The sequence below is a fragment of the Euleptes europaea genome, chromosome 2 (assembly GCF_029931775.1).
Source record: "Euleptes europaea isolate rEulEur1 chromosome 2, rEulEur1.hap1, whole genome shotgun sequence".
In the NCBI taxonomy this organism is placed as follows: domain Eukaryota; kingdom Metazoa; phylum Chordata; class Lepidosauria; order Squamata; family Sphaerodactylidae; genus Euleptes; species Euleptes europaea.
Window position 1 is genome coordinate 19476222 of NC_079313.1, and position 23241 is coordinate 19499462.

At 46.2% G+C, this 23241-nt stretch overlaps 1 protein-coding gene across 1 annotated transcript; it reads left to right on the forward strand.

Moving 5' to 3' along the window:
* The first annotated feature begins 2003 nt into the window (after positions 1-2003).
* Positions 2004-16050, forward strand: GLUL (glutamate-ammonia ligase). The gene is made up of 6 exons (XM_056867632.1): positions 2004-2191; positions 6393-6554; positions 9495-9641; positions 11978-12105; positions 12437-12636; positions 15717-16050. The coding sequence occupies exons 1-6, from the start codon at positions 2026-2028 to the stop codon at positions 16033-16035; spliced, it is 1122 nt and encodes a 373-aa protein (XP_056723610.1). The 5' UTR covers positions 2004-2025; the 3' UTR covers positions 16036-16050.
* The last annotated feature ends 7191 nt before the right edge of the window (positions 16051-23241 follow it).

Below are 23241 nucleotides of genomic sequence, written 5' to 3' on the forward strand. Positions count from 1 at the left end.
CACCCCGTAAACACAGTCTGCCTAGTAAACGTCGGGATGTGACGTCACCCCATGGGTCAAGAATGACCCGGTGCTTGCACAGGGGACCTTTACCTTGACATTACCTGGAGCAGCTGTTTGAAAAGATAATAGATCTGTTTCTCAACAGCCCAATCCTAATGGAAGGGGGCGAACCAGTTTGGGAGCCGGTGTGACCCCAGCGCTGGCATTTGGGCCACTTGCACTGGCTAAACTGGCACCAACGCCAGTGTGGGGCCTCTTACACCGGCTCTGGGGAGCAGCGTGAGCCAGGGGCACCAGCGCAGCCTCGCCAGCAGCATTTTGCCAGCACAAAGGCTTGCGCCAGCATCAAAGGGGGCATTCCTGGAGGCAGAGCTGGCTTTAACCAGCTCCAAAAGCCATTTTGGCCTGGGAACACGCCCCCTTTAGCCGGCACCAAGTTACGCCTACAAAAAGGCGGGCGTAGCCCAGTGAAACCCTATGGAGGAGTTTCACAGGGTTTTGTTAATATTACCTTTTTGCCTTCCTTTTTCTGGCTAGGAAGCTGCTCAGGAGGCTTGCGCAGTTAAACTGATACTTTCCCTCTTGGCCCATAGTGGTTTTTGTGCATCTGCTTGTGTGAGTGTGCACACACCGATGTTATAGCACCAATTTGTTGTGGCATCAACAGATGCTTTCAGTATAGCAGCAGTGCGGTTTTTCTTCCAAGCAATACAAGCGACAGACTGAAACGCCACTGACTCATTCCCCCAAACACTCCAGTTTTCCTCTCAAAACTCTGTAGAAGAGGAACAGAAAATAAAAACTACAAACCAGATGCAAATGAAAGCAACATATAGGTGGCTGAAGGCCAGTGAAAGTCCAGCCACAAAGACAAGGAAGACACATGGACTGAACCACCCATAGTGAAGCAAAAGTCAAACCTAGCCATGATAACCTGTGGATTCAGAAAGGGGCATTCCTCTGTCCCTGTTTGTTCATGATAAAAAGCAAAATGCTCCTGGCACAGCATTTAATACTGGAAGTGCCAACAGATGAATGCATTGGCACTCTACCACCCTCTTTATAGAGACATGCACCAACTTAGATCTTGGAATCAGCATAACATTTCCAGTTCACTCGGCGTTTCCCAACCTGCCATTATAATCGCTTAAGATCAACCCGAAGGTCGATTATACAATCACATCTGCACCAGCCATCAGGAATCTATCTTTTTTTTATTGCACATTGCATAAAAGCAATTGGGCAATAAGGTTCAGTTGCCTTTCGGTGTGTGGGCTTTTTTATGTCCCGGTTGCTTATGCAGGGCCTGGCTTCCAGTAAGTAGAAACCATTGGCAACCCTCAGCAGTTTTCGCTGGAGATAGTGGTGATTTGAAGCTAAAGACTTTGCCCATGAACTCTAATAAGGTGCATAAAGTTGCTTGGTAAACTGTTTGGCCGTACTTGGAGTTGCAGATGAGAAAGCGACAATAATGAAAGTATCTCCCCTTGTGGGGTGTCCTATAGAGGATGGCGCCGAGTTGTTTTCTGTGGCCCCAGAAGGTCGGACCAGAACCAACGGGTTGAAATTAAATCAAAAGTTTCCATCTCTAGACGGAATTCTTAGGAAGAATCTTAGGAAAATCCTTAGGAAGAATTTTCTAAAGAATCTTAGGAAGAATTTTCTAACAGTTAGAGCTCAGTGGAACAGGCTTCCTCGGGAGGTGGTGAGCCCCTGGAGGTTTTTAAGAAGTGGCTAGATGGCCATCTGTCAGCAATGCTGATTCTATGACCTTGGGCAGATCATGAGAGGGAGGGCACCTTGGCCATCTTCTGGGCATGGAGTAGGCGTCACTGGGGGTCTGAAGGGGGAGGTAGTTGTGACTTTCCTGCATTGTGCAGGGGGTTGAACTAGATGACCCTGGTGGTCCCTTCCAACTCTATGATTCTATGTCTTTCAAACACAGAGAAATTTTCACGGAGTTCCTTTCCCCTGCACCTTTCCTCCCATTTTTACAGGACTTCTGTAACAGCTTCTTCAACCATGGCCACCTCGGCGAGCTCTCACCTGAGCAAAGCTGTCAAGCAAATGTACATGAAACTCCCGCAAGGGGAGAAAGTGCAAGCCATGTACATATGGATTGATGGGACCGGCGAATTTCTGAGATGTAAAACTCGGACATTGGAACGGGAGCCCAAGAACGTTGAAGGTAAGTGGATACCACATCTTAGGAGGGCAAGAGGTCACCTCTAGCTGGACTCCTAGTGTCATTTGGCATACCTTTATTCTGGCTCTGTGTTGTCACTTCCTGTGTTGTTTTTTTAGCCAAGAACTACCAATCAAACTAGCAACCATTTTTTCATTGCATCAGTGATGGACAAGACTCTTCCTCTGAATTTGGCGTTTCCCATTGGATAAAAATAATTTTAAAACATCAGATTAGGTTGCAGACTCAGGGAAGGTTCTTGGTAGTAGAAAATTCAGTTTCTATCTTAGCTTTCCACCTTTGTTGACTTGGCCAGAAAAAAAAAAGGGTTAAGGTGTAAGGTATTGGTACTAAAATGAAGCATTCCTCAGCATTCAATTCCAGACTAAACTGGAGACTGATGTGTTTAAAAAAATTGTGTCTGCCTGGCCTACTTTTTCTTTGAATTCTCTAGAACCAGAAAGACTTCAAAAAGATGAAAGAACATTACCTTGGCTTCAGCCCCACAGATTAACAAGCCTTTAGTGGGCTGCATACCAGTTTTAATCTCCTTATCTCAAAGGACTCGACGCCATCTCCCCGGGGGCTGCTGTTTCCCATGCACTAGAACTGTGTGTGTGTTAAGTGCCCGTCAAGTCGCTTCTGACTCATGGCAACCCTATGAATCAAAGTCCTCCAAAATGTCCTATCCTTAACAGCCTTGCTCAGGTCTTGCAAATTGAGAGCCGTGGCTTCCTTTATAGAGTCAATCCATCTCTGGTTGGGTCTTCCTCTTTTCCTGCTGCCCTCAGCTTTGCCTAGCATTATTGTTTTTTCCAGTGGGTTTTGATGTGACCAAAATACGATAGCCTCAGTTTAGTCACTGTAGCTTCTAGGGTCAGTTCAGGCTTGATTTGATCTATAACCCACTGATTTGTTTTTTTGGCAGTCCAAAAACTAGAACTCAGGTTTTGATTAAGGTTGTCTACTTTAGGCAATGACTGCTTTTGTACCTGGCTTTGTCCTCAGGTCCCCCAAAAACAGCTGGGCTCTGTCCCCTCCATCCCACCTCTCTCTCACACACACACACCTTGGCTCCACCTCTTGGCCCCCCAGGCATCTCCCCCCCATTTTGAGAATTTCTGATTTGACATTCACAAGGGATAGCTGTGTTTGTCTGCTGCAGCAGAAACAAAGAAGGATCTTGTGGTACCTTCCTAAAAAGGTAAAGGTCCCCTGTGCAAGCACCGGGTCATTCCATGGAAAACCCCAGAATTAAGTTCCCAAAGGTCAAGTAAAAAATCAACATTCAAGGCCAAAGATTATACAATGTAAAGATTGTATCAGTACAAAATAATGTATATATTTATTACAGGCTAAAATCAACAACATATATAAGCCTACTAAACCAACATAGTCATGTGAACATACAACACAAAAGGATATTAGAGTCATGTTTTTTCCGTATATTAACAGTGGCTAGAACAAATCTTGTGAGATATTGGAAAAGCAATAAATTCCTTGATTTAAATAATTGGCTTGATAAAGATAAGGAAACCTATGCTTTAATTAAGTGGACATATTATTATAATAATGACAAAAATACGGAAGAACTGGACGCTCGCTGGAATGTAACAATCTCAAGGATGGAAAAAACGCTCCAGTGTGTAAATCGAAGAGAGGGAGGGATGTAATTATCATTGGATTTTAGATAACTAGATAGTGAATTGTTTGGCTCCCTGGTATAGATATTTTAGGTATATTGCAGCACGGTTTTAGTTTATTTTCTTTTTATATATATATATAAAATTTTATTGCTTTTTTATAATGAAAACATACAAAGAATACATGAAAGAAAAGAAAAAAAAGAAAAACATATAATACAAAGTATATAATTTGTAGCATGTGTATTTTAGTAATGTTGTATTTCCGTTTTCTTTTATTGTTATATTCTCATTTTCTCTTAATAAAAGAATTAAAAAACAAATGGACATACAATCACAGAATTAGACTTTGACCAAACATGTTTTGGCCAAATGGTCAAAGTAATTCTGTGATTGTAATTCCATTTGGCCTTGAGTGTTGATTTTTTTTCCCTTTACCTTTGGGTACTTAATTTTGTTTTTTTGGGTAAAGTTTTCCCCCCTTTGTTCTTGGTGTTGACTGAAAACCCTATAGGGTCGCCATAAGTCAGCTGTGACTTGATGGAAGACAAAACACTTTTTGCCTTCTGTACTGATTCGCAAACAGCGTAAAGACAGTGCTGCACAGGAGTGTACATCTTGGAGCCTGGAAGAACCCATTTCTCACCAGGCAGGCCAGGCTCTCTTTAGAGTAACCCTTCCTGCTTATTTTGTCAGCTCCTCTGTGCCTGATCATTCCTTCCCCAACCTAGGGCTGGCAGAGATGGAGAGGAAAGCCAGCCACGAATTCACTGCATACACGAGCTGGCTATTTTTATTTTAATTGTGCATCGCTCTAACCAAAAAACGGCCATCCCAACATAATAATAAATCACATTGGGATTTCCTTCACGTTGCCATAGAACGGGTCAGGAACAGTTAGGAAACCAATCTAGCCCGTATGACCAGTTGGAACTATTGAGTCGAGAGCTTTGTTTTCGTTCCGAAGAGAAGGGGCTGGCACCGCTCTCTCCACCTCGACCATATGAAAGGGCTGAAGCTGGCTGGGAAGGATTAATCAGTTTAATGCCACTTTGAAGGTGCTTACATTCTTTCCTCTCTCCCTGTCCTGGCTGCGCTCGTGAGTACATACTCAGATAAGTTCTGCACAGTAATGAAAGGTTTGCAGCATGCTCACTTCAAAAAGGATGTGGACAATCGAATGGTGGGTGCAGAGGAGAGCGACGAGGATGATCAGGGGCCTGGAGACCCAGTCCTATGAGGAAAGGCTGAGAGAGTTGGGAATATTCAGTCTGGGGAAGAGGAGGTTGTGGGGGGACATGATTGCTCTCTTTAAATATTTGCAGGACTGGCACTTAGAGGAGGGCAGGGAGCTGTTCCCGTTGGCAGCAGAGGCTAGGACTCGCAATAATGGATTTAAATTGAGGGCAGAAAGTCACCAGTTGGATATGGGGGGGGGGGTAACAGTATGAGTTGTTCAACAGTGGAATCAGCTACCTAGGGAAGTGGTGAGATCCCCCTCTCTGGCAGTCTTTAAGCAGAGGCTGGACAAGCACTTGTCAGGGATGCTCTAGACTGATGCTGCATTGAGCAGGGGTTGGACTAGATGGCCTGTATGGCCCCTTCCAACTCTGTGATTCCATGCTCACATGCCTCGAGCCTAAAACTACTGGATACCATACAAATGCCCAAATTGCTCAGTTAAAAAGAAAATCAGAACCCAGTGTTCCATTACAAGCTAACATTCTTTGGTAGAGGTAAGATATGGAAAATGTGTGAGACGGAGGAAACCCAACAGAGAAGCATGGAAGCCCCACTCCAGAAAGTTTGCAAGCCCTCTGTGCGATGTTTCCAAGCTATTTTGTCTGTGGCAATGAAGACTAGAAACTTGCATTTTTAAAACATTAATGCCTCGGGGGGTGGGGTCCGATGTTTTACCCTGTATGGCAGATGCCACTGTACAGTTTCATTCGACATGAAATAGCAGTAGCAGTTCCTGGGTGTGGGGCTTTGCTGTCACAGAAAGACATCCTAGAGGTGTACATCGGCGGGCCAATGGTGAGAACTTGTAGGACAGCAGTCTTCCTCGTTTCCTTTCATTTTGGGACCTAACCCGCAGGCTGTTTCAGCTGCCGCAGTGTGGACTGGGAAGCGGCTGGGCCTTTAATATGTTCAGGATGTCTGCTGTAAAATGGAAATCCTATGCAGCTGTTTTCGACACAGTTACCAAAACTGATGAATTCTGTAAATGTGGCAGCCTTGGGAGGGGAATTGAGTTAAAATAGAAAACATTTTTTTCTATAAACTTCCTCAGGGATTAGATTATATCAGAAGACTGCAATCCAAGCCCCCTGAAGTCAACAAGGTTAGACTGGAGTAACTTTGCCTAGGATTGCACTGTAATGAATGAAAATTCCAAGGATCTGTTGGCTGCAATTTACTCTTCTATTGTATCTTTCCCTAGCAGAATTAACATTTCTTAAATAGCAGCAGGAATCCTAACAATGACATAAACAATTCAGATTTCTTTTCCAGGATGTGGTTTGACTCTTTTCCCTAAGGCTGCGTATTTTTCTTTCCAGATCTACCAGAGTGGAATTTTGATGGCTCCAGCACCTTCCAGTCCGAGGGCTCCAACAGCGACATGTACCTCGTGCCGTCCGCTATGTTCCGGGACCCTTTCCGTAGAGACCCCAACAAGTTGGTGCTCTGTGAGGTCTTTAAATACAACCGCAAGCCTGCAGGTACAGTCCAACCCCACTCCTTTTCGTCCCATAGTGTACAACGAGAGGGCTGGAAACAGTTCGAGTATAGAGATGTTCTTGGAGTTAGGCAGAATGGCTGAACCTCACAGGGCTTCAGCTGTAAGCTCTAGATATGTCAGTAGAGCCATCAGATTCAAAGCTGATAAAAAGAGAGATTCAAAACTGATAAAAGGAAATATTTATTTACACAACACATAGTTAAATTGTGGAACTCCCTGCCCCAGGGTGTGGTGATGGCTGCCAACTTGGAAGGCTTTAAGAGGGGAGTGGACATGTTCATGGAAGAGAGGAGTATTCATGGCTACTAGTAAAAATGGATGCTAGTCACGATGCATACCTATTCTCTCCAGGATCAGAGCATTCCGAATATATTAGGTGCTGTGAAACACAGGCAGGATGGTGCTGCTGCAGTCATCTTGTTTGTGGGGATTCCTAGGGGCACCTGGTCGGCCACTGTGTGAGCAGACTGCTGGACTTGATGGGCCTGGGTCTGATCCAGCATGGCCTTTCTTATGTTCTTATGTTCATCGATAGGCTTTGCTTCGGAAGTGTTGTTCTCCCAAGTTAAAAAAAGGGGGGGGAGCTGTTACTTCCTTTTTAATAACCTGTGTTTTTTTTTTAAGTAGTTGCTACTTTGCTGCTTTCTAGAGAGGGGGTGGTCAGAAGAACGTTATCGTTCCGATCAGGTTCAGGCATGTAGAACTTTCCTACAGAAGCTCTCATATGCCTCTGCTGGTCGTGGAAAGTGCTGTCAAGTTGCAGGCAACTTATGGTGACCTCATAGGGTTTTCAAGGCAAGAGATTAACAGAGGTGGTTTGCCATTGCCTGCCTCTGTGTAGCGACCCTGGACTTCTTTGGTGGTCTCCCATCCAAGTACTAACCAGAGCCAACGTTGCTTACCTTCTGAGATCTGATGAGATAGGGCTAGCCTAGGCCATTCAGGACAGGGCACACTTCTCTTATAGCAATGGAAAGAGATTAAAAAGAGGATAACTACAGGCAACCATTTGCCAAGTGACAACATACCATATGCTTGCAACCATCCAGCAAACCCCCTTAGCTATATTGTATGGCAATAGGGGAGGTTATGAGCTCCCATCTCCCCCCATATTTTTTTATCAGGTGTGGGTAAAATTCTACCCATCTGCTTGGCAGGGCTATATAGACTGTTGGTTGGCCAAAAGATCACTTGCATACAATGGTATGTTATATGGTGGACGTCTGTGTTCATCAACCTTTGAGGGACTTTCAAGGTGAATGACATCCTCAATGCCATTTAAGCAATCAGAAGCCCATATTATGCACCAAGAGAGTTCATTAACATTTCTAATCCAGGCTGCAAGCAAAGTGCAGTGACTAGAGATACTTGGATTGCTATGGCTATTTATGCAGGGCCGGTCACCCTGCCAACTGCTTCAGGGCTTCCTTTTGATAATGCATGCCTTTCCCAACCTTCGGAGGTCGCCTCGCTCTCCCCGCGCATTTTGCCCACTTTTCCTGGATTCTGGCTAAAACAGCATCCGGAAAACACATGGAAATGCGCAGGGAGAGTGAGGCGACCTCTGACGGTCAGGAAAGGCACGCATAAGCAAAAGAAAGCCCCAAAGCAGTCGGCACAGGTGACTGTGGGGAAACAGCCCTGCGTAAATGGCCTACAAAAGCAACAGGAAGCCTTTGATCAGCTGAGGTCAAAATACTGGGGCAAAATAAGAAACATCTGTACTGGATCAGACTGAAGATCCCTCTTGCCCAGCGTTCCATTTTGGTAGCAGCCCACCAGATGCCTCTGGAAGTTCACAAGCAGGGCAAGCTGTTGGCAGTAAAGCCAACATCATCTGAAGCCAATTCCAACCCACAAGACATTCATTTTCAATAAGCTGCATGAGCTGATCCGGTGGTCACATGCATAGCTTGTCAGCGTGCATCACACTGAACTGGCCCTTTCTTCTTTTCCTCTTTAACTGTGGCCTCACCTTCCTCTAGAAAGTTGCATGAGGAATGCATTAGCATCTCAAAGCCTGTGGTGGCCATGCTGACCCCACTGTTGCCATGGATAGGTTTTTAGGGTTTTCTTAGCCATAGTCTTTCCGAATGGCCTTGGGCAAACAACTTGCATTCCTGACATGTAAAAAAACCTTTGGAATGACTGAGGAGGGGGGGTCAGTTAGGAAAAACTGTTAGACACACTGAGCTGTCACAACTGCACAGATAATCTCTCCTTCCCTGGAGGTTTTTAAGAAGAGGTTAGATGGCCATCTGTCAGCAATGGTGATTCTATAACCTTACGCAGATGATGAGAGGGAGGGCATCTCGGCCATCTTCTGGGCATGCAGTAGGGGTCACTGGGGGTGTGGGGGGGAGGTAGTTGTGGATTTCTTGTATTGTGCAGGGGGTTGGACTAGATGACCCTTGTGATCCCTTCCAATTCTATGTTTCTATGATCTACAGTGCCATCCTGAGCAGTTACACTCTTCATAGAATCATAGAGTTGGAAGGTACCACCAGGGTCATCTAGTCCAACTCCCTGCACAATGCAGGAAGTTCACAAACACCTCCCCCTCGCACACCCCAGTGACCCCTACTCCATGCCCAGAAGATGGCCAAGATGCCCTCCCTTTCATGATCTGTCCAAGGTCATAGAATCAGCATTGCTGAAGGATGGCCTCTTCTAAACCTGCTGACTTCAGTGGACATACACTTAGTAACCCATGTTTTTATCTCTATTGGCCACAAAGTATGTACTTGCTTGAATGCTTCTTATGATATCCTTGCCTCTCTCCTCTATAGAGTTTAGAGTGCAAGTTTATTCATGCAGGCCATGGAGACCACTCTTTTTGTCTGCTTATGCTCAAAGGCTCTGTACGCTGGCATTGCGCAGTGGCAAGTAATAACAATTATTCGACTTCTGCTCTCCTCAGAAACAAATCTCCGGTATACCTGTAGGAAAATGATGGACATGGTGTCTAACCAAATCCCATGGTTTGGGATGGAGCAAGAATATACCCTTCTTGGAACAGATGGACATCCATTTGGTTGGCCTTCCAATGGCTTCCCTGGACCACAAGGTAAGCTTCCAAGAGGGAAGTCATTTTAAGGTCTTGAATTTACAACTGCAAATGGCAGGCTGCTGCCGGGATGGTACTGCCATTCAAGGACCACTTATGCCTCGCTTCATTCCCTGTTATTTCCAATGATGGGATATTAAGTAGTAGGGCTGGGAAGCTCACTCACAGTCAAAGTCTGCAGTGCTGAGCTCAGCAGACCTTTTGGTTTGACTGAATAGAAGAAAATGTCTTGACTATCTAGAATTATAGAGTTGGAAGATACCACCAGGGTCATCTAGTCCAACCCCCTGCACAATGCAGGAAATTCACAGCTACCTCCCCACCACACACACCCAATGACCCATACTCCATGCCCAGAAGATGGCCAAGATTCCCTCCCTCTCATCATCTCCTTAAGGTCATAGAATCAGCATTGCTGACAGATGACCATCTAGCCTTTGTTTAAAAGCCTCCAGGGAAGGAGAGCTTACCACTTCCTGAGGAAGCCTGTTCCACTGAGGAACCTCTCTAGCTGTTAGAAAATTCTTCCTAACGTCTAGACAAAAACTCTTTTGATTGAATTTCAACCCGTTGGTTCTGGTCCAACCTTGGGCAACAGAAAACAACTCAGCACCCTCCTCTATATGACTGCCCTTCCAAGTACTTGGAGATGGTTATCATATCACCTCTCAGTCTTCTCTTCAGACTAGTTGCAGAACCACCTTAGACACAGGTGGATAAACATTAATAAGGCCCTGTAGGAACCTTTTAGCAAGTACGTGCAAAAAAACAGTCTGCTCCTGTACCGGGAAATAATAAGCAGAGATTGCTGCCAAATGTACCCTAATTGTCGAAAATGCCAACCCCTTCTGTCTCAAAGTCAGCAAGTATTGAAAGACCTCTTGTAAAGAGGTGATCCACGGATCAACCCCTTTAGACACCATCCGATCTGCTGGAAAAAAAAGAATGAAAACATTGACAGGGGAAGGAGACCGATACATTTTTGCAAATTAAAGATGGCTGAAGCCCGAGGCCTGGAACAGTATGGCTACTCCTGTGCTGCCCTTGGTAACACCAGCATCTTTCACCCAAATGGTAAGGGCTTGTTGGTGACCCAAAACCTTAATGTGTCACCAGTATTGTACTTATTGACGCAGTCTACCTAACCACATGGCTGAATGCTGGAAACAGGGTTGGATCCAGACTAAATTTTCCATCAGCAGAACACAGATTTCCTGACTCTACTGATCTCCCACAAAATGCTGCTCTAGGGTATAGGGGACCTTGAACAATGACATGGGGGAGATCTACGGTAGGAAGGGGGACATCTGTAGAAATAATTTAGTGTGGCTCCAACCCATATACTTTACACACGACCACATGAAGCTGCCTTATACTGAATTAGACCCTTGGTCCATCAAAGTCAGTATTGTCTACTCAGACCGGCAGCGGCTCTCCAGGGTCTCAGGCAGAGGTCTTTCACATCCCTTACTTGCCTGGTCCCTTTAACTGGAGATGCCAGGGACTGAACTGGGACCTTCTGCACGCCAAGCAGCTGCTCTGCCACTGAGCCACAGCAGGAGTGCTGCAGAAGCAACCATGGAGGCAACAGCCGTTCCTCCATTCTAGGTATCAAACAGATTCCAAAACTGCATGTAAATACAGCATGGGAAGTAGCGATGGAACACTTGGGATTTATCAAACCTATTAAAGGCGCTTCATATGCATAGATTTTTGTCCCACCTCCAAACCCAGAACGGTTTAAAATAATTATTATATATTATAATTAATAACTAGTAATTCAAGAGAAGATTATGAAAGGGCAGTGAAAATTACAGGGTATTATTTTCACAATGAGTGTAAAAGGAAATCCTAAAAGTGGAGGCGTTCTGCAGTATTGGTGCACATTTTTATGGAAATTCCAGCTCAGCCCTACTTAAAACGCATGGGTTGGATGCACTCTTGCCATTGGTGGTGCTAATTGGAGCACTCTTTTCAGAGAGCTGTGTGGTGCAGTGGTTAAGCACAGCAGACTCTAATCTGGAGAACTGGGTTTGATTCCCCACTCCACATGAGCGGCGGACTCTAATCTGGTGAACCAGGTTGGTTTCCCCACTCCTACACATGAAGCCTGCTGGGTGACCTTGAGCTAGTCACGGTTCTCTCTGAACTCTCTCAGCCCCACCTACCTCACAAGGTGTCTGTTGCGGGGAGAGGAAGGCGATTGTAAGCCGGTTTGAGACTCCTTGAAGGTTGAGAAAACCAGGGTATAAAAACCACCTCTTCTTCTTTCCAAGCTTGATGGCAAATGATGTGGAAAACCCATGGACTCCTCTTGCTTTCCCTTCCTTCTGCAGGTCCATACTACTGTGGCGTTGGTTCAGACAAAGCCTACGGCCGGGACATTGTGGAAGCCCATTATAAGGCCTGTTTATACGCAGGTGTGAACATCGGAGGCACAAATGCAGAAGTGATGCCTGCACAGGTAGGTGCTGGAGCTGAAACTGTGCTGTTAGCTTCGGTCTCTCCACTTCAGGGGTTCTTCAGATGCCATATGCATGGGAGGTTTTGCCTTGGATTTGCCACTCTCTAGATGCACATTTTCCCCATCCAAATTCTCAAAACTCAAAAATAAGCCCCCATGGAGACTTTTGAGAATTCAGATGGGGAAAATGTGCATCTAGAGAGCGGCAAAACCTCCCATGCATAAATGGCCAGAGATTAGGGAGAAAGAGGTGTGAACAGCATCTTGCAGACGGTTTCTTCTCCCCCCTGCTTCCAATCTTAACTAAACCTGTCCTTCCTTTCTATTACAGTGGGAGTTCCAGGTGGGTCCTTGTGAAGGAGTCGAGATGGGTGACCACCTCTGGATCGCTCGATTCATCCTGCATAGAGTATGTGAAGATTTTGGCGTCATCGTGTCTTTTGACCCCAAGCCCATCCCCGGGAACTGGAATGGAGCAGGCTGCCACACTAACTTCAGCACCAAAGCTATGAGAGAGGAGGGAGGCCTCAAGTAAGTGCTGCTTCCAGCTCAGAACGCTTTGCTAGGGGGAAACAAAGGGGGAAATGGATAAACCTAGGGCTGTTGAATTAAAAAAAATTCGGTATAGTTCGGATTCGGCTGTATTCAGCCCGTTTAGATTCGGGATATGCCGAAGTCCGAACTCCCCCGCTTCGGGTCCGTGCAATTCGGCGGGAATTCGAAGTTTGGGAAAAAAATTCGGCCGAATAAAGCCATTAAAAACACAACCGCGCCTTTCAGCGGCTGTGGGGAGGGCATTTTTGGGGTTAGAGGTCCCAAACTTTCAGCAGAGCTTCAAAGGACGTTTCTTGAAAGACCCCCCAAGTTTTGTAAAGATTGGGTCAGGGGGGGCTGAGATATGGGCCCTGAAAGGGGTCCCCCCCACCCTTAATGTGCATCTCTGAGCAGAGCTTGCCGCCCACGCACAAAGCTCCCAGCCCCGACGAACAGCTGAGAAGTTTGCAAAGCATTGCAACACAACTGCAAAGCAACACGACAGCAACACCTTTGCAACTGTGCAAAGCAACATCTGACACCTGGGAGTTTGCAAACCATGGAAAGGGACAGAGGCAGCTAGCTATGCATAATGAGCAGGAGGGGTGGAATTTCCCCTTTTGCATGGGACTCCAAATGCATTCTTTAAGTCACCATTTGAAAACCAGTTTTGAGCAAGCATCCAAATAGACCTAACCACTCTTATGAATGAGGGAAAACCTGAAGACACACAACTGAAACCCCCCCTCAAACCAGGGAGAGAGAGACTCGAGGGGGAACACACACCCCAGGCAGAACCGGCAAAAGCCCCCTTTGGCTTCCCCCCACCCACCCACAGAAACTGCTCCCTCCCCACACACACAGACTCTGCTTCCCCCACACACACACACACTCACAGGAGAAAAATTATAGATTAAAGCCCCCAAAGGGGTCTTACTGTGGCTGTCTTCTGTTCCATTAGGAGGGGCTGGGAGGAGGTCTGGGTAATCCAAGACGATTCCATTTAGGCACGGGACGTTTTGCTCTGGAGATGCATACAGGATCCCATTCATCCCAATAGGGAAAAGGGGAAAGGGGAAAGCCCATAACTCGGGACCCCCTGACCCAATGTTTACAAAACTTGGGTGGTCTCTTAAGAAGGCTTGTCTGAAGCTCCGCTCAAAGTTTGAGATCTGCACCCCCGAACCGAATCAACAGCCCTAGATGAACCCTCCCAGAATATTGCGGTTGAACTTGGGCCTGGGCTGCCTAAAAACACTTGGTTATTTACATTGCAATCCAATCCTAAACCAAGTTACACCCTTCGAAGCCTATTGATGTCAGTGCATTTAGAAAGGGGGTAAACTCTAGCTAACCCTGAATTCTCTTTGCTTTTCATATGAAGTAGTCTGTGTCTCTTGAAAAGTTTAAACACCCCTCCCAGTTAGTAAGGTTTTAAGTCCTTGTGTGATAAACCATACCTCTATCTGCAAATCATAGAATCTTAGAGTTGGAAGGGACCACCAGGGTCATCTAATCCAACCCCCTGCACAATGAAGGAAATTCACAACTACCTCCCCCACACACCCCTAGTGACGCCTACTCCATGCCCAGAAGATGGCCAAGATGCCGTCCCTCTCATGATCTGCCTAAGGTCATAGAATCAGCATTGCTGACCAATGGCCATCTAGCCTCTGCTTTAAAACCTCCAGGGAAGGAGAGCATACCAAAATGTTTTTGTTTTGTTTTTAATGCTCCCTTACATTAAGGGGGGGACCTCTATATGTAGAAAGAGAGCCAGCGTGGTATAGTGGCTAAGGTGTCAGACTAGGACCTGGGAACCCCAGGTACAAATCCCCACTCATGCCATGGAAGCTTGCTGGGTGACCTTGGGCCAGTCACACTCAGCCCTGCCCCTGGCTAATATTTGGATGGGAGTCGTCCAAGGAATACCAGGGTTTGGATGCAAAGGCAGGCAGTGGCAAACTAACTCCCAACGTCTCTTGCCTTGAAAACTCTAAAGGGTTGCCATAAATCAGCTGTGACTTGGCATAAAAAAACTGTAGAAGGCTAACACAGCGGGAAAGGGTAGGCTAGAACATTTATTCTTGCGGTGCTAGCTTTCTAGTTGCAGGAACCTTTTAAAAATCCCAAGGGGAGCATTTAAAAATGTGATTTCTTCCCTCTCCCCACTTGTCTTCTGAAGTGGTACATGCCACTCTACCAAGTCATTCTGCTGCCGGGGTATTAATTGTGTTGGACCACAGATGATTGGCACGTGCATGGATTTCTGTCAAGGGCGACTGTCTTCCTGCTCTTATAAAGATGGCACCTTGTACACCCATACTATACCTCCACCAGCTCCCTAGAAAGCTAAAAAATTTGCAACAGTTTAAATATCCAAATCAAGAATAAATCCTACGAAAACAGGAATTGTTTACCGGATACCTGCCCCACCCTCCACCGTTAATTTGGACTGGTCAACCTTATTTGGAACTTTAAGCCACTTTTTATGTTGATCTGTATAAAAAGAAATATTTGACAAGCTGTCATTTGTACATACAAAGCTGACTGATTTTCTCACTGAGTTGTATTTGCAACAATCGAAGCTGTGGTTATTAATAATTTTATATATATATTAGGTTATAGGAGTTTAGCTATAGTGGCTGCAAATATTTTTTACCAATACGACATTACCACCTGGAGGTTGGCAACCCTAGACTCCATTGGGGAGAAATGAAGTAAAGAGAGACAGAGAAAAGCCAATTAAGGGAAGGAATATATCTTATGAACAGGCCTCTGCATATGCAGTGGTTGTACGAAGAAGTTGTCCTGAATACCGCAGTGGATGCAAAGTCCAGCTTCCTGAAGAATCTCTCCTTTCACTCTTAACCACTACACCACGCTGGCCATGGTTCTGTGTGATGTCAAAACTGATATCAGAACTGAGCTATAGCCCTGTGCAGTGTCAACAGTAGCAAAAAAGTATGGATTGAAGAAAAGTAAACCGATCCTTCCGCATGGCAGTACTTAATTATGGACAGAAACAAGCGGTGCTCCGCAGGGGTTCAACAGCCTGCTTTCTCTCCCTTCCGCAGGTACATCGAAGAGGCCATTGAGAAGCTGGGCAAACGCCACCAGTACCACATCCGAGCTTACGACCCCAAAGGGGGGCTGGATAACGCCCGGCGCCTGACCGGCTTCCACGAGACGTCAAACATCCACGAATTCTCTGCTGGGGTCGCCAACCGGGGCGCCAGCATCCGCATCCCGAGGAGCGTAGGCCAAGAGAAGCAGGGCTACTTCGAGGACCGCCGGCCCTCCGCCAACTGTGACCCTTACGCTGTGACCGAGGCTCTTGTCCGCACCTGTCTCCTCAACGAAACCGGGGACGAGCCCTTTGAGTACAAGAACTAGGCGGTCTTTGCCCTCCCCCCCGGGCACCCCCACGCTCTTCCTCCTTCCGTATTTTCTCTGTTCTAGATGTTAATCCTGAGGGCATGAGAGAAAACCATGTCTGTGCCCTCCCCTCCAAAAACACGCGCTGCTCGTTCTGTTGTGTGTGTGTTTTTATATCTTGTGGGAGAGGGGAAGTTTAGTCTCTTTCAGTGGTCATTCGGTCACTCAAGGGGCAGAGAAGCGGAAGAGTGGGCATTAGAGGAGGGGGGGGAAAGAAAACCCGTTAACCACTATTTCTTCTAATTCATTTGTACGTCCTGACAGCTTTCAGCAGCTTCCAGGAAGAGACCGAACAGGATGGAAATTAAGGAAAATGTGTGCGTAGGGCCTGGCATCTGCCTTCCTCATAATTCACTCTTCCTGAGCATTACTGAAATCAGTTAGAAGTGCAGAAATGGCGCTACTGTGTTCCCTTCAGTGGCGCTTGAGCATGATTCATGTGGGACTCCACACTCAGATGACAGCTGATGCCAGTTATATCCTGTGTCCTCCATCAAGATTTCTCAAGGGTGTTTAAGAGCCACAGATGTGAGATACAGGGTACCTGAGAGCCAGCGTGGTATAGTGGTTAAGAGCGGTGGTTTGGAGCAGTGGACTCCAATCTGGAGAACCAGGTTTGATTCCCTACTCCTACACATGAGTGGTGGAGGCTATCTGGTGAACTGGATTTGTTTCCCCACTCGTCCACATGAAGACAGCTGGGCGGCCTTGGGCTAGTCACACTCTCAGCCCCACCTACCTCTCAAGGTGACTGTTGTGTGGGGGGTGGGGAAAGTGAAGGTGATTGTAAACCGGTTTTATTCCCCGTTGAGTGGCAGAGAAAGTCGGCATATAAAAACCCAACTCTTCTCCTTCTGAGCAGACGGGCTCCCTTTCTGCCAGAATTGAACTGCTCGCAACAGATTTTCCATCCTGGTGTTTCAAAACCCTGTGAAATTGCTAAAAAGTTCTCAAACGTTTCGATCTGTTTCTGGAAGTCGTCTGATTTTCTGTTTCTAACGCAGAGTTGAAGTAGTATTTTTTTATATTTAAATGTTTAAAAAACAAAAAAAAACAAAAGGTCCACTGAATCAGCCATCTGGGGAAGGGGCCTGACGGTTACGGCAGGTGCTTTGCTAGCTGTTAAGATTCAGTTTACTGGATGGGGAGGAAAGGAAGAGGAAAGACTTTGGGGGGAGAGAAGTGCTGAATTTTTTGTGTGTCCTTTTCCAGTCGTAGCTTTGATGGTTCGCTAAGGACAAGGGGTTATCAGTTTACAAGCTCGTAAGTTAAAATAGGTATTAATTTTTTAAAAAACTTAAAGTGGAAGCCACTGGGCAGGGCTGCGTGCAGCTGGCTGCAGCAATGAACACACATTTTGTTTCTCAATTGGAGTTGGCTGGTCAACTTTCACCATATTATTATCGATGAGGAATTTGGCAGGGAAGGAGGGGGGAGGGGAAGGGGCACGTCAAAATTCCCAGTAGGATTTGCATGGCGAACGAAGCGGGGCTTTTGATGAAGAAGAAGGGGGAAAAATGGGGTTTTAGATTTTAAATAACATGTTTTTAGCGGTTTCTAAAGTTGTACAGTTTTACAGAGACCACTTTTATTCCTGTAGGTATGTCCTGGCGTTTGAAAAACGCCTGCCACTTCTTGCCAGGACTCCCCCACCGCCACTAACCAACATAGTTGCCCTCAGAGTTAATGCTAGTTGGTTCAAACGTTCCGGGATCTTGTAATTTGGTATCTTGGATGGTGCCGATCATGTTCTGCTGCATTTGGACTTTGGAATAGTTTTTTTTTTTTTAATTAAAAGTCAAACCTAGTCCTCTGCTTCTGTGTTTTCAGTTTCTGCTTGAGTGTGATTACTTTTTTGGATTCCTCTCTGCCATCAGTATAGAAACATGGGGGGGGGGGGGAATATATGAACCATTATGTAAGATCTGCCTAGTTCTGAATGCTGTTTCAAAGAGCAGTCAGTCCAATGCCTCCGGCTGCTGACAAGGTAGGCCTTCCCCAATTATTCATCCAGACCTGCTAGTATGCAAAGGTATACTGCCTCTGGACATGGAGGCTCCACCATAACTTAAGAGTAAGCTGACAGGCCATGCATCTATCTAACCCAGCTGTAAATCCATATACATTTGTCCCCGACAACCCTCCTTAGAGTATTCCGTAAGTTAATTATGCATTGTGCGAAGAAGTCGATTCTGTCTGCCCAGGACCTAGTGCAAACAGCTGGAAAGAGGTAAACCAGGGCAAACCCTAGCTTTATGGTCCTCCTCTTGTATCCTGCCCCCAAATGCTGTCGACAGACACCTTGAAGCAATTACAAGAGTCTCACATACTTTCAGCATTTTCTACCACGTCCAATATGACCAGAGGGGTTAAGCTTCTGCCCCAGCAATGCAACAGTTTTAAGATTTGCCAGTCATTAATGGCCCACTTAGGAGAAGCTGGTGTAATATTGCAGCAAATTATATAAATTACACATGCAGGGTACTAGAGTCTAAGCTCAAGGAACGTAAACATCGTGCAACTCTTACTAATCTAGCTTTCTGCATTTTCTTCCTACCGAGAACCTACAATAGCTTCACTCTAAAGGTAAAGGTCCCCTGTGCAAGCACTGGGTCACTCCTGACCCGACGTTTACTAGGCAGATTTTGTTTACAGGGTGGTTTGCCAGTGCCTTCCCCAGTCATCTTCCCTTTACCCCCAGCAAGCTGGGTGCTCATTTTACCGACCTCAAAAGGATGGAAGGCTGAGTCAACTTTGAGCCGGCTACCTGAAACCAACTTCTGTCGAGATCGAAGTCAGGTCATGAGCAGAGCTTGGACTGCAGTACTGCATCTTACCACTCTGTGCCACGGGGCTCATAGCTTCACTTTAGGAGACAACTAACTAAGCACCTTAGTTTCTATTGCCGGCCCTCAAATCCATTTTTATTTAACTTGTCAGTCTAGAATTGCCAGTCTCCAGGTGGGGCCTGGACTTCTCCAGGAATTACATCCGATCTCTGGTTTCCCTGGAGAAAATGGCAGCTCTAGAGGGCGGACTTTGTGGCATCACATCCCTGCTGAGCTCTCTACCCTCCCCGGACTTCACCCTCCCCAAATCTCCAAGAATTTCCCAACCCAGAGTTAGCATACCTATGAGTCCCAGTCCCTGAATTTTCACCCATTCGTGCCTCATTACCCTCTCTCCTGCCCTTCCCTTTTTTGTTTCCCCCACTGTTGCAATCTAGATTTTAAATGCCTTGGGAAAGGGATCCATTTTTCTCTGCTCATGTGACCATCCGTATAAGGTATCATGTACAGCCAGGAGGCTGCCTTCATTAGGGGAAGTTCTATTGCTTCATCAAGAAAATGACAGCCTAAACGATTTTGGCCTGCACCATAGGGTTGCCAGCTTTGGGTTGGGAAATACGTGGAGATTTTGGGGGTGGAGCGTGAAGAGGTTGGGTTTGGAGAGGGGAGGGACTTCAATGCCATAGAGTCCAATTGCCAAAGCGGCCATTTTCTCCAGGGGAACTGATCTCTGTCAGCTGGAGATCAGTTTTAATAGCGGGAGATCTCCAGCTAGTACCTGGTGGTCGGCAACCCTAGTGCACCCACCTTGTGAATTAAGTCTCAGCTGTAGAACTTTTCAGTTCCTTCAAGCATCGGGTTGCCAGCTTTGGGTTGGGGAATGTCTGGAGATTTTGGGGGAGATCAGTTGTAATAGTGGGAGATCCCCAGCCACCACCTGGAGGCTGGCAACCCTAGCCACAAGTGCCTTTCATTTTTCTTCAGAGCAGTTGGCAATTTCCACTGATTCCATCCTCCTCCTGTGGCCATCTGAACCCCTGACAAATTTTGTTCCTGGGGGAGGCCACAGCAGACACTTGGGAACAGCATGTGTGGTAGGGGGAGATATCAACAGAAATTGCCACGGCTTCTTAAGAAAACTTAAATGTCCTTGTGTCTTTGGTATGTGGCTGGATACAGGTATGGTTGCTAAGTCCGGGTTTGGAAATTCCTGGAGATTCGTGGATGGAGCCTGGGGAAGGGATGCATCTCAGCGAGGATAACACCATAGCCTCCTTTTTGCCATTCCCTCCAAAGCTGCCCTTTTGACCAAGGCAATTTATCTCCATGGTGTGGGAATGCATTGTAACTTCAGATCTTTGGGCACCCGGGGAGGCTGGCAACCCTAGATGCAGGCCCTGCCGTTCGGCAACCAACCAACCCCCCCCACACACACACACACACACACTGGAATAGATTATGCAAAGATTAAAACAGACTGGCACACATAGGGTTGCGACTTTTTGGGGCGAAGCCTGAGGAGGGTGGGGTTTAGGGAGAGGAGGGACTCCAATGCCATACAGTCCAATTGCCAAAGCGGCCATTTTCTCCAGGGGAACTGATCTCTATTGGCAGGAGATCAGTTGTAAAAGCAGGAGATCTCCAGCTAGTACCCGGAGGCTGGCAACCCTAGGCACACATCTACTTTGTTTTGGTTGCAAAGGGCCTTTTTTGGTTATACCTTAGGGCAGAATGGAAAAGGGGGGGGAGAAATACTTACAACCCCCTAAAACTGGGAAAAACCCCAACAAAGGCTGAGGGAAAAGTGTATATTATTCCAAAAAGCAATGATACATACCCTTTTATAAACAGATAGCAATCTCACAAAGTCAATAAAATATGTTAGAATAAAACAAAGGACCAAACTGAATTACCATAAAACACTGTAAAGCAATAAAAATACAGATGGTTTTCCACCACCATGTGAAAAACAATAAAAGGCCATTCATGCAATGTTCACTATATTAATGTATCAGTAAAGCTGTCGACCCACTGAAAAAAAATTGCCCATTTCATATAGCTACTTGTTTAAAAAGACATATGTCCAAAACGCCAAGCAGACAAAAAGTCAATTTCTCAAAGCTAGATAAAGCCATTAAAGTGATTTTATGATTGGGGAAAAAAATTAGCTTGGTTATCATCTCTTTTTACTCAATTATTTTTTAATTAAAATGTAGGCCGTTGGAAATGGATCTGTTAAACAAAATTGGATTAACTTGGTTTAATGGAACAGCAAGGGTTGCCAGGTCCCTCTGGTGGGAGATTATTGGGGCGGAGCCTGAGGAGGGCGGGGTTTGGGGAGGGGAGGGACTTCAATGCCATAGAGTTCAATTGAGAAAAGTGGCCATTTTTCTCCAGGTTATCTGATCTCTATTGGCTGGAGATCAGTTGAATTAGCAGGAGATCTCCTGCTACTACCTGGCAGTTGGCAACCCTAGGAACAGCTAAAGCAGTTTTGAAATTTTACTTTTATTTTGTGGGTACTGCTTTTAGGGAGTTATTGTTGATACAAGGATGCGGGGGTGGTATTTGTCTCTGTAAAGCTGTTATATGGTTACTTTATAAGAGACTACTGATGGAGACTTAGTCAAAACTCATTCGGGCCTTTGTTTTCTTCTAAAACAATGATATTTTAATATATGTATTGACTTTATAAATTTGCTACTTGCTTAAGTTTATGTATCATTGCTTTTTAAAAACAGATATACCCTTTCCCCTCAAGATTGTGGGGGCTTTTTCATACCTTAGGACAGTCACCATCATTGTGGTGGCCATGAATCTCATGCTGTCTGTCTGTGCCTCCGAGAGCTCGCTTAGGTCTTCCCCCAAAGCATTGGCCGACTCTTGGCTTTCCTCCACTTTATTGGAGTAGGAGTTGCTTCAGAAGACCTTGTGAGGCATCACCTTTGAGCCTGCAAGGAGCATCCATTTGGGAACACCTGCCTCCATCACATAACACTACTTGGTTTGGAGCTCCTTAACTACTTGGTTTGGAGCTCCTTCTGTGGAATCTCCTGACATTTTGATTGGACTCAGCCCCAATGGCAGCCATTTTGCTGTGGTGCCCACTACCTGCCCTCAAAATACCAAAAGGTTCACCAAGGTTGGGTACCCCTTCCTCAGGAGAAGTACAGAAGAGGGAGAAAAAGGAAAGGGGTGACCTTCGTATAGCTCTATAACAACTAAGCCCATTTTTCCCCCCTCTCATCACACTCCTAACAATTCACTTTTTCCTAGGGATGCCAGCCTCTAGGTGGGACCTGGGGATCCCCCAGAATACAGTTTATCTTCAGACTACAGAGATCAGTTCCCCTGGAGAACGTGGATGCTTTGGGGGGGTGGAGTCTATGGCATTCTACCCCACTGTGGTCCCTGCCCTCCCCAGGCTCCACCCCTAAATCTCCAGAAGTTTCTCAACCTGGAACTGGCAATTTACCACCACCACCACCACCACCACCCCGCCAGTAGTCAGGGAGAACTTGGCGACCCTACTTTCCCTCCCTGTCCACATCCACATTTTGAATTTAATGAACGATAGGGATCCCTGTGGGTATCCTACAAAAAAAACTCATGCTGTTCTGCTGAAGCCTTCCCCCTTCCAAAAATTCTCCATGCTCCTGAACAAACAACTCTAATTAGGACAGAGTTTAAAAAAAGAGAGAGATGAAGCATTGGTATGTTTGGTCTATTCATGCTAGCCTGGTAATTCTGCTTTCATAAGCCCTGTTATGTAACCACCATCTTGACCAGGGACAGTGCCAACGCGGAATTCAGGTTTGCGGCAGGCGTACAAAAATGAATGACATTCTTTTTCTGATTGGACTTAATCTCTGGCCACCATCAAAATCCTTTCATGCAAGGAGCAAGGAACAAGGAAACGGCTATTCGCCAAAGGTCTGTGCTCTTGTGCTTTGTGGCAGAGTTCATCCATTCTCTCTCAAACCTTCATTCAGGCCAGCCAGTAATTGCACGTTCGCCCAGCTGCACGGGAATCATTTTTTTGTGGGGTGACCTGCCACCCCATCCCACAAGGGAGAACATGTGAAGGATGGAACCAAGTGGGTGGGTCCAGTGGCACGAGGTGCCGTGGCTCAGTGGTAGAGCCTCTGCTTGGCATGCAGAAGGTCCCAGATTCAGTCCCCGGCATCTCCAGTTCAAGGGACTAGGCAAGTAGGGGATGTGAAAGACCTCTGCTTGAGACCCTGGAGAGCCGCTGCCGGTCTGAGTAGACAATACTGACTTTGATGGACCCAGGGTCTGATTCAGTAGAAGGCAGCTTCATGTGTTCGCAACTGGCACCCTGCTGGAAGACAGGGGGGCACCAACTAGGGTGGGG

Bases quoted from the DNA above. Each gene is read 5' to 3' on its own strand.
- GLUL (XM_056867632.1), top strand. From the start codon at position 2,026: ATGGCCACCTCGGCGAGCTCTCACCTGAGCAAAGCTGTCAAGCAAATG. The intron at 2,192-6,392 runs GTAAGTGGATAC...TTTTCTTTCCAG, and splicing joins GGAGCCCAAGAACGTTGAAG to ATCTACCAGAGTGGAATTTT. The intron at 6,555-9,494 runs GTACAGTCCAAC...TGCTCTCCTCAG, and splicing joins ATACAACCGCAAGCCTGCAG to AAACAAATCTCCGGTATACC.